The following is an 11,994-nucleotide window of genomic DNA, read 5'->3' on the forward strand; positions in this document are numbered from 1 at the left end:
AAGATAAGAAATGTGTAAAAATAATCCCTTTTTTACACTTACGGCTCAAAGTTTGTAGTAAAAAACAATTAATCCTTGCAAAGTATGAAGGCAAGTTTGGGTTAGTACAAAAAAAAAAAATATTTTAATAGGGTTTAAAAATATTTTGATATTTTGTTAAAGTTTTTCGCAACTATTTCAAAAACTGAACAGAATATTTTGCTTACGTAAAGAGAGAATGACTAGTAATGAAATCAGGAAATTTTTTTTTGCATGGAATGTGTTCGCATTTTCTTCGTCACCATTTTTTTATAATGCGTTGTGACAGCTGTTCGGCCGAAAAGTCGAAGTCACGATTAAATTTTTTGGTTAATTTATTTTGAAGCAATACTCTGATTTCATTCAGTGGGACATTCCATCATTATTTATAATACTTTTGATATGTTATGTTATCATTGAAATTTTTGTAGTATTTCAAAAAAGTAAAATCCCGTTTACACTGCTTTTTAAATCTGGATTCGAACCGGATGGTTTGATCATTTGTTTTTCCTTTATAAAATCAGACGACGAGAGCTTTTTATATCCAGACTTAATGAGCAATGTAAACGGGGTTTAATTGCGAGACATGTGTTTTCAACTGTGGAAAACGAACATAGTATCAGCCTTAAAGTGCAACTTATTGCATATGCATCGTATGTAGAACCCACACGTTAGCCTATATTTCAAAGTCCCATCTCTGATATTTTGAGGTTGTCATATTCCGTTATGTACAGTTTTAAAGGCATACCTTAGGATTGAACTCGCATAGTGTGATTTATAAAACCGTTATAATAAAACATAAAGATTGTCTGAAAAAAATGTGATTTTATTAAAATATATTGTGTCGCGAATAAAAACTAGATCAATATGCGTTTGCCTGAGGATGTAAGTTGTCAGCAGGTTGCCCTATGTTATTATTTTTTCTAACTTTGAGCTACAAATCTACCACAATTTCTTCAAACAGGCCACTTGTAAAGTTTGTCGAAGTGTTTTTTGTTGTGCCAAATGTTGTTACAAGCATGAAATAAAAAATCACGCTATCGTTGCTCGAAAACCCATTATGATCAACACCAACAGCATTGGAATCTCTACAACCAACAATAGCAAAGGTGTTGGCAATGCCTCTAACGCTTCATCTTCTTTGGTTAAACGTGGTGACAATGAATCCAATGCTGTCCAAGAAGTGTCCCTGCCGGCGGGGGCATATGAGGAAATTTATCTGTTTTGTCCTATCTGTGAAAAACGTCCTCTGCCTTTGCAAAATGAAATCTATGCAGAAATGTTGATTCATCTGGAGACTCACCATTTGCCATTGCGTTGTGAAAAGTGTGCCAAAATGTACTACAACATCAGTGATCTTAAAGAATTTACCAAATGCATGCAACCATTGGGAGTGTGTCAGTCGATGTCATCGAATACCACAAGTCAAACATGTTACACTGATGAGGCGTCTAAGGTAACAGTTACCCGGGGGGACATGCATTCCACACAAGTGTCACCTATGCGTCGCCAAGACTTCAATGATACGCATATGACGCCAATATCAATAATTAATATGCGTTGGAAGGCGAAGAGCAGCAAAGCTCATGAGGAGTTTATAAGTGATAGTGTTTCATCAATAAAGAATATATCATCCATTAGCAATAACTCATCGTTTCCAAGAGGCCATTGTGGAGTCGCATCTGCAGTTAAGGGCAAGGTAATACGTTCAACATCGACCCCGGTTCACTTAGAGGTGGTATTTGCCAAACCCAAGGAACAAACGTTCAACGCCACAGGTGCTGGTCACATGTCTAGCATATACAATAGCGACTCGGATATAAGTCCGGCATTACAACAGCCTAGCAGGTAAGTTTCGGGAATATTAAAGGAAAATTATTTTAGAATATTATGTAGATTCACCCGTAGCACTTTTCTTTCTTACAAAATAATCGTTCATCTTCCAGTCAAGCTCTTGAACCATTGAATCGCTATCGAAAGGTCGGCAATGGTCGACCCCGCATGTCTGCTGTTACACCATTGCGCCAAGTCATGTCTAAAAGTATACAAAAGGCATTTGCCGAGCATGGTTTACCGGCAGCATCTACAGCCGTAAGGGGATCTTCCGCGGCCTTTCAACGCAAGAAAATGTTTGATACCACTTCTTCACCCGGACTAGATAATGGGGATGCCACTGGCGACAGGCCTTCATCACCATCGCCCCCTGCTCTTGATTTGCGCCTTTCGCCGGCCGTTAGGCGTAGCTACAGTGAATCCGAAGAATCATTGCAGCTGCAAATTTCCGAGGAACAAAAACACATGCAAAGAAATGATTTACCAAACATGAGACGTCGAATTTTACTATCAGCACAAAAACTAACCACCGAGTCGATAGTTATTACTCGTACTGAGCATCTTTCGAGCGTGTCATCATCCTCCTCGGGTAGCAGTTCTAATGGCAGTATCAATTCCATCAAGCCCCATACATCTGCAACTACTAACGCCTCATATCAGTCGGCAGGATCGAATAGTTCCAACAGTTCTGTTTTCAAATCATGTCGCAGCGTTGAAATCATAACATCTACCACCGAACAAATACAACAAATCGAGTCTGTGGAGGGAGCGAATTGTGTTAGAAATCCGTTGCCGCCCATAACACCTATAACTCGCATTCCGGGAGCAGTTATACATAAAAAGCTAATTAAATTTGAAACTCCTAAACTAGGCTCCAAAGATTCACGTGACTCCCAAAACTCACCATGTGATATCTTCTTTACGCCCAATGCAACACCAGTTAGCAAAACAAAGGTGACACCGGACAATAATGGTAGTTCTCCTGAAACACAGAGGATTCGAAAGCGCTTAGTCCCACAAAATCTTAGCGGGCGTTTTTCGTCTCCGCGCAGACCTTCCATAAAAGAATGTGCCCATAGCACTGCCTTTAGTCGTATAGAAAATATTACGGATACTTTTGATGGCAATGCTTATAATGAAATTGAAGACGAAGTATTTGTCACAGAAGAATCGCAGAAGCCTGCACGAAAATTGGAAGAAGCTAAGAGTAAACAGAATCATTCACATTCTGGCCTATGGTCAATAATGAGTTCTGTAATGCGTTTGCCATCACGAAGGGGTAGTAATTCGAAAGTATCACCTAAGAACGCTTCGCCTCTTCAAACAGATGCCAATTCCAATTCGATAATCAAAAGATGTGCTTCTATTGCAGGTAATGTGTTGTGTGACTGATATTTGTATTATTGTCCAATGACACTGAATCATATGTTTCCTTAGGTTCTTTGGTGCGTTCCAAACCGTTGGTCGATGAAAATGAAATGAATACTTTAAAGCGAAAGCGAACATTTACTACGCATGAACAGTCAACATCATCATATTTGTCTCAACTGCATAATTCCGATGCCGCATCACCTCCTAGCTCAGATGGTCTCAATACTTCTTCGAAACGTTTCCGTATTCAAGGTCGACGTCCCATCGATCGTATGCGTATGAATAGTTAATACCGTGTTTTTCCCATTAAATGTTTACATTTTTGTACTTGTATTAATAGTTTTAAAAATAAATTATTTATCTGTTTTTGTGTATTCAAATTATAGCCAAAGTCTTAAAATCTTATATTCATTTAGGATGTCCGAATCAAGCTTTAAATCGATAATAAGGCCAATTCTATTTATAGGCCAGTTCGAACAGTGGCCTTTAAATCTTTAAAGATAAGTTTTGTTGTTAAAGTAGCCGCATTTGTATGTGGAGATAGCCAACTATCGCCGTGTAAACATGATGGTCATTGGTTATTTAAAGGCGCCAATAACTTGTATTGTTATATCGATAATCAAAGGCACTCAGTATTTAAAAAGGTCCGATACCGCTCGGATTTTCATTGAGATGTTTTACTCGATACCGCTGATTGTCCGCGACTGCTCCGTATGGAGCATGCTACTAAACGCTACCTTCCACACCAAGCTTCTCGTGATAACGATGAACATCACACAGATTGGATCTTAAAACTCCAGCTCCAGTTGCTCATATCTATCCCGTGCCGAAGTATTTATTAATGTCGCTAGGCGTGACTACCACTGAAAAATGTATCGCTAGGACTCAAACCCAGGCGTTAAGTAAGTCATTGGCGAAATCGTAGGTAAGAGAATGACAAATTGTATAGATTTGGATAACACAAAAATATTTGAGTTCGATGAGTATGGATGTGCCAGCTCATACATGTTTCACAACACTCTAACCACCCATTATAAACATCGACGAATACGAACAGGCAACGTGTTGGATGCGTATATACTCCAGTATCCGTGTATATATACCCTTGTACAGCTGCATTGAGAGATATGAAAATAAATCAAGTTATAATCCGATTCGGACCATAAATGAATGCCGAACATTGTAGAAGTCATTGTGTAATATTTCAGTTCATTCGGATAAGAATTGCGCCTTGTAGGGGCTCAAGAAGCAAAATCGGGAGATAGGTTTATACGGGAGCTGCATCAAGCTATTGATCGATTCAGACCATATTAGACACGTTTGTTGAAAGTCATGAGAGAAGCCGTTGTACAAAATTCTGCCAAATCGGATGAGAATTGCAGCCTCTAGAGGCTCAAGAAGTCAAAGTCCCAGATCGGTTTATATAGCAGCTATATAAGATTATTTACCGATTTGCACCATACTTAGCAGAGTTATTGAAAGTCATAACAAAACACTTCATGCAAAATTTCAGCAAAATCGGAAGAGAATTGCGCCCTCTAGAGGCTGAAGAAGTCAAGACCAAAGATCGGTTTATATGGCAGCTATATCAAAACATGGTCCGATTTGGCCCATTTACAATCCCAACTGACCTACACAAATAAAAAGTATTTGTTTAAAATTTCAAGCGCCTAGCTTTACTCCAGGATTCACTAATAGAAGGTTAGGTCACATGCAAAAACACAAAGTGGATAGGCCCCATAAACATCATTAAGGATGTCAAATCTGACGATTGAAAATGTCATCATATAGGAGAAAACGTAAACAAAGAATGAATGTAAAAAGAGAACAAGTTGACATCCTCAATGCCAAATACTGCCAAATATTAAAAAAAAAGTATATCGGCTGATCGCTTGGCTTAACCTTATTCAGTGAATCCTGGCTTTACTCCTTCGAGAGTTAGCGTGCTTTCGACAGACAGACGGACGGACATGACTAGATCGACTTAATATGACATGACGATCAAGAATATGGGTCTCAGACGCATATTTCGAGGTGTTACAAACAGAATGAGGAAATTAGTATACCCCCATCCTGTGGTAGAGGGTATAAAAAAAAATCTTATTGCAATTAGTTTGTATTCGAAAATGAAATACGTGCTTGCGTTCAGTTTAGTTTTTTTTTAGCGATTTATAAAAAAATGTATTTAGTTGAGTCATACAAAATATACATGTGTAAAAACTTAGTTATTCAACAAACCGAACAACTACCAGTAACTTTCTAATATTCACCATACTCGAACATTAAACTTCGAGCTCGGCACGGGATAGCTGTGAGCACAACACGGTTTCGGATAGTGGAATGATCCATACGGAGTAGCTGCAACGGCAGTAACGGACAATCTTCAGTATCGAGCCGTGAGTCTCAGTGAGAGGCCAGGCGGCACCGGCTCTTGCCCAAATACTGAGTGCCTATGATGATCGATAACACAGGGCGAGTAATTGGCGCCTTTAATAAATCAATGGCCACCGTAACGCAGAGGTTAGCATGTCCGCCTATGACGCTGAGCGCCTGGGATCGAATCCTGGCGAGACCACCAGAAAAAATTTTCAACGGTGGTTTTCCCTCCTAATGCTGGCAACATTTGTGAGGTACTATGCCATGTAAAACTTCTCTCCAAAGAGTTGTCGCACTGCGGCACGCCGTTCGAACTCAGCTATAAAAAGGAGGCCCCTTATCATTGAGCTTAAACTTGAATCAGACTGCACTCATTGATATGTGAGAAGTTTGCCCCTGTTCCTTAGTGGAATGTTCATGGGCAAAATTTTTAATTTACCCTGTTCTCGCGGCGATGGGTCCTTTTGACCGGAACAAGCTTGCGCACCTACTAGAGCTTGACGAGGATCGCTACCTCCACATGAAAATGTTGCTACAACAACATTAAACATAGAGTATGGATTTACCCTTTCTCAAAAGGGTTTGAGTTGTTCGTATGTGCGACAAACAAATGTGAATACACATAGTGACATGTCGTAAGACATCTACATGCCGTGTAATAATGACATAATTACCAGGTAATGTACCGTTAACAGCTGAGTAAATTTTTTCTCGCGAAGTACACTATCTGTCAACGAGTTTTGGTTGTGTGTGTGTATTATACTTAAGAATTATACACCCACAAACAACGAAAAATGGCGCCAACTAGTAAAATATACAAAATGAGAGTTGCACTAATCACTGATTTTGACAGATAGTACACTCAATATTTTGTTGTTGGGCAACTGCCACTACCTGTAAATGAATATACCTTGCTTGTAATAGCCTTAAAAGGTGTCGTCATACGCACAACAACAAAAATCTACCCCAACGAAACTACCTTGAGTGGCAGATGCCGTAAATTGAAATGTCAAAGTGGTCCTAGAAATAAACTTTATTTTACAACTTATCTTCTACAAATGTGTTTAATATTTTCATCATAAGAACACTGTTTTGTTGCTTATGTGTAGAATATCGGATCAAATAGAACGAGATTTCATTTTTGTTTTTGTGCAAATGACCCTACCTCTTAATTGTACCATGATCAGTGACAACCTATTCCGTTTTCAGGGAAATTAGAATATAGGAATAGTTCTAATTTGAATTTTGGATTTTGTTTTTTTTTAGATAACATAATTATTTTTTTTAATATTTTGTTTTGTTTTATTTTTTATAAAATAAAGGGGTAAAACGAACCATTAAAACAAACACAAGTGATGGTTGCAATGGTATCGAGTGTTGTCAATGTAACTTTTTTACTATTTTCCTCACTATCAGAAGAATTCTACTATTTTTTCGACTATTTTTCTCCAATGTTCGACAGCATTCCGCGTGAAATGCTTAACAGAATACCCTGCTTATTACAAACTCAATGGCCTTTTTGAAACGCTTTTCGCTTTACGTCACAATTTAGCGAGAAGACGAAAGAATATATTTAGCTTGGCCATACGCTGTTAGTCGTGCGTATTGCGATAAGTAACGTCATTACTCTGTGCAGTGTAAATCTGGGAAATTTTGGAAACAGGCGAACCTACATTATCTGCTCTTCAAAGAAAACAAAACAGGAAGTAAGAAATAGCGGTCATTTAAAAACGAAAGAAATATGGAAGTTTTCGATAATTGTCGCATATGTTTACAAGCCATTCCTCATGAGCCCATCAAAATGACCCGTTCCATCCTGAAGTTCATAGAACAAGGTCTGCAAATGCCACACATTACCCGAAAGTTGGATAGCACAAATGTCAAGCAGAACCTTTGTGCAGCATGCTTTAATAAATTGGCTGAATTTCAAGATTTCCATGAAGTGTGTAAGGATGCTGATGAGTTTTGGAAAAGAACATTTCCGAAAGAGCACGACGAAGGGCAGCATGCTGTTGACACAAAAAAAGAGCTACAAATGGAACAGAATCAAATAGCCGTAGTTGATGTCACTTCGACATGCACTCAAGAACAGGAAATGCAACTGGAAGTGTATCCAGAATCGAAATCAGAAGAAGAGAATGACGAATTACTTTTATCTCTACCATTCACGGATCAAGCCGACCAAGAAGTTCAATCGGAAAATGAAGATAAACCAGACAAGATAGTCGATGTTAACGCTGGTCATGTTTCTGTCGAATGGCGGACAGAAGATGAAGAGTCTGTGATTGAATCAGAAAACGATGGCAGTGGTGTTGAGGATCAGGATATCATAGAATATGAATACGTGTTGCCACAAGAAAATAGCAGTCTAAGAAAGGAGGGCATAGAAGATATTGTCGCAAACGATGACGAAGCACATTCTCAAATGGAAAATCAACCATATGTCTATGAAGTGGGTGATGATGATTCTTGCACATTAGTACAAGACTCTTACGACGATGGCATGGAGAATGCCACAGAAACATCCACATTGGACACACCAATGGAAGTTTCAGCATCAGCAAATACCTATATAGTTAAGACGGTTCTAGATGACAATGGAAAGGTAAAGAAATCCTATCAATGTCAACATTGCGGTGCGTATAATGCAAAACTATCCGAAGTGTTTATAATCATTTTGATTTGTTTTTCTGGCAGATAGGTGTTTTGATCGCATCTACGACATAGAATCACACTACAATATACACACGGATGTTAAACCTTACAAGTGTGAAATTTGTGGCAAATCGTTTAGGCAGAAGAATATACTTACCACACATCAGGCAGCTTTGCATTTTGGCAAAAAAATCGAATGCCCTGAATGTGGCAAGATGTTTGCACGGCGCTCACAACTCATACTGCACTTCCGCATGCATCGTGACGAAAAGCCTTTCGTTTGTGAATTCGTAGATTGCCAGGCGGCCTTTAGGCAGCGCCAACACTTGGTCGATCATTTATTTATTCACACGGGAGAGAAGAATTTCCAATGTTCCACATGTGAAAAGGCGTTCCAAACAAGAAAACGGCTACAGGATCACATTTACAAAGTACATTCCTATCACCGCTACGGTTGTGATAGATGTGAGAAGATGTTCCTTAAACCACATATGTTAGTATTGATGTAGAGTATGGTTGCCGTTTTGTACAAGTTTTTTTTTTAATTTTTTTTTAGGCTTCGTAATCATCTTGCCTCAGCCCATAAAGTGGCAGTCAAAGATGTCTCGCATTTAAAGATTTTGGTAGACCCTATAAGAAGTTTTAAGAAATCAGATTGGAAATACAATAAAAATTAGTGCAAACGTTATTGAATGAATCTAAAGACTGACACACAAACCATTGTTGAAAGTGATAGGTCCAAGCATTTTTAGAAACTAAGACATTCGGCAGCCTTGTAACCACAAAAAATCGTAAATCTATTCTCTTTATTGTTTTTGTGGGGTTAGAACCCTGGAACCCTGACTTTCTCCTTTCTTGTCCAAGAAGGTCGAAAAGTTATATAGTTTTTAGCCAAATGGATTAAGAAGGGTTATAATATGTTCGTTCAAAAGTCCCTACAGGTCCTTAAGACGAAGGATGAGCGACTAATTTGTCTGTATTTCTAGGTATGAAAATCGCAGCTCCTAAAAGATATCTCAAGGATTCGCATGGCATGGCTCGCTACTCCATAGATGAATGTAGAAATATAAGTGCTACAGAAGGTGATTCAGCTAGAAAGACATTTGAACATGAGCATTCTCCACTGAAAAATAATTAATGCATCTTAAAGGACTCCCAAATAAGACAGAGGAGGATAATGGCTTTCATTCAAAAGCGCAGCTTCACAGTCGCCGCTGATCCAAGAGACGAAGTTAAACGACAACTACAAACTTCGCTGCTGGAATCCCTATAGCATCATACATAGATTGCGAATTACATGGGTGGCCACTAGACATAAGTAGAGTAGAAAAGTGAAGTCCTGTCTAAGCTCCCTCTACCTCTTACTGGCCTGAAGATAATATCATACGCGGATGATTGCTATATCCTGGCAAGGTAATTACGGATAACCATTTATTTGGAAGATCTAGCAGCACTTTTCAGTAAATTCTCTCCCACGAAATAGTCATCCACATTATTTACTACCTGGAGAGCATCCAATGGGTGACCCTCGAGAGGATCTTCCCTTTATTAGCCTGTGATATTACAGTCTGCTACAAGGCAAGAAACAAAACAAGTGAAGCGTGCTACGTTCGGCTGGGCCGATTCTTGGGAACTCACCACCAGGGATTATGATAAAAACGTATACAAGATAAATTTAGTCGAAGGGCATAATTTTATTTTACATACCAAACTTCTGTCAAATCACCAAAAATTAAAGCTTCTACGAACAAAGATAATCGAGAGACCGGTTTATAGGGAGCTATATCAGGTTATAGACTGATTTGGACCATACTTGGCGCATTTGTTGGAAGACGCAACAGAACAACACATGCAAAATTGCGGACACAATTGTGGCTTGTAAGGACTCAATAAGTCCAATCGGAAGATCGGTTTAGATGGGAGCTATATCATGTTCTTGACCGATTTGGACTTTACTTAGTACAGTTGTTGGAAGTCATAACAGAAAAATTTGTGAAAAATTTTAGCTAAATTGGCCAAAAATTGCGGCTTGTAAGGGCTTAAGAAGTCAAATCGGGAGATCGGTTTATATGGGAGCTATATCAGGTTACACACCGATTTGGACCGTACTTGGTTCAGTTGTTGGAAGTCATAACGTAACACTACATGCTAAATTTCAGCCAAATCGACCAAAGTTGCGTTTTGAAAGGGCTGAAGAAGCCCAATCGGGATATCGGTTTATATGGAAGCTATATCAGGTTATAGACCAATTCGTACCGCACTTAGAACAGCTGTTGGAAGTCATGACAAAACACTACATGCTCAATTTCCGCCAAGTCGGACAAAATATGCGGCTTGTAAGGGCGCAAAAATCAAATCGGGAGATAGGTTTATATGGAGCTATATCAGGTTATAGACCGATTTGGCACAATTGATGGAAATCATAACAGAAAACTACAAGCAAACTTTCAGCCAAATCGGACCAAAATTGCGGCTTGTAAGGGCTCAAGAAGTCAAATCGGGAGATCGGTTTATATGGGAGCTATATCAGGTTATAGACCAATTTGAACCGTACTTGGCACAGTTGTTGGAAGTCATAACAGAACAATACATGAAAAATTTCCGCCAAGTCAGACCAAAATTGCGGCTTGTAAGGGCTCAAGTAGTCAAATCGGGAGATCGGTTTATATGGGAGCTATATCAGGTTATAGACCGATGCGGACCGCACTTGATACAGTTGTTGGAAGTCATAACAGAACGCTACATGCAAAAATTCAGCCAAATGGGATATGGGAGCTATATCTAAATCTGAACCGATATGGTCCATTTGCAATCCCCAACGACCTACATCAATATTAATTATATGTGCAAAATTTCAAACGGCCAGCTTTACGCGTTCGACCGCTATCGTGACTTCGACAGATGGACGGATATAGCTAGATTGACTCTGAACGTCGAGACGATCAAGAATATACTTATACTTTATGGGGTCTAAGTCGAATATTTCGAGGTTTTACAAAGGGATTAGTATACCCCCAGTCTGCGATATTGAGTGGAGAGTCTCAGTTGGAGGTTGGGCGGAACCGACTCTTGCTTAAATACCAAGTGCCTATGATACTCGATATGAGAAGGCGAGTTATTGGTGTCTTTAAATAACTAGTGGTTATGACGTTCCTATGGACCGAAACAAGCTTGCTCACCTATGGAGCTTGACGAGGATCGCTGCACAGGAAAAAAATTTTCATAATTTTGTCATAACATTTATGAAAAAAATTAAATGAAACTTTACATAACATTTATGAAACACGTTTCATAAATCTCAAATCAATAAAACATGTCATAACATTTATGAAAATCAAACATATAGTTTATGAAAAATGTTCATAACATTTATGAAAAACGTTCATAACATTTATGAGCATTCTTCACAACATTTAAGAAAAACTGTCATAAATCTTATAAAATGTTTTCATTATATTTATAAAAATAAATATAAAAAAAAAAACATTTTATAAATAATATAAATTCCGCTAGAAAAATAAAAGCAAAAGCTTGGATATTTTGTTAAAATTCTTAAGATAAAATTAGTTGAACATAAATCTAGGTACTGTGTTGTTATTGCAGACTCACTTCGCTTTATTAAATCAGCTGGCGAGAGCTGCGTTATAATCATAAGGATAATGTAGCAAATGCGACTTTATCATACCTGGCATGGGTTAGCTGTGAGCACCATATAGGCTGAAACATTGAGGTCCGATCTGT

General features: G+C 38.5%; 2 protein-coding genes across 2 annotated transcripts; both read left to right on the forward strand.

Moving 5' to 3' along the window:
- Positions 1 to 808: 808 nt before the first annotated feature.
- LOC106084249 (mitosis initiation protein fs(1)Ya) lies at positions 809 to 3,607 on the forward strand. Its single transcript, XM_013247815.2, has 4 exons — positions 809 to 903; positions 983 to 1,866; positions 1,965 to 3,223; positions 3,289 to 3,607. The coding sequence occupies exons 1-4, from the start codon at positions 886 to 888 to the stop codon at positions 3,510 to 3,512; spliced, it is 2,385 nt and encodes a 794-aa protein (XP_013103269.2). The 5' UTR covers positions 809 to 885; the 3' UTR covers positions 3,513 to 3,607.
- Positions 3,608 to 7,211: 3,604 nt separating this feature from the next.
- Positions 7,212 to 8,941, forward strand: LOC106084248 (zinc finger protein 1 homolog). The gene is made up of 3 exons (XM_013247814.2): positions 7,212 to 8,234; positions 8,296 to 8,746; positions 8,810 to 8,941. Exons 1-3 carry the CDS (start codon positions 7,340 to 7,342, stop codon positions 8,928 to 8,930), a joined length of 1,467 nt encoding a protein of 488 aa, XP_013103268.1. The 5' UTR covers positions 7,212 to 7,339; the 3' UTR covers positions 8,931 to 8,941.
- The last annotated feature ends 3,053 nt before the right edge of the window (positions 8,942 to 11,994 follow it).

Source organism: Stomoxys calcitrans, chromosome 4 (assembly GCF_963082655.1).
Source record: "Stomoxys calcitrans chromosome 4, idStoCalc2.1, whole genome shotgun sequence".
Lineage (NCBI taxonomy): Eukaryota > Metazoa > Arthropoda > Insecta > Diptera > Muscidae > Stomoxys > Stomoxys calcitrans.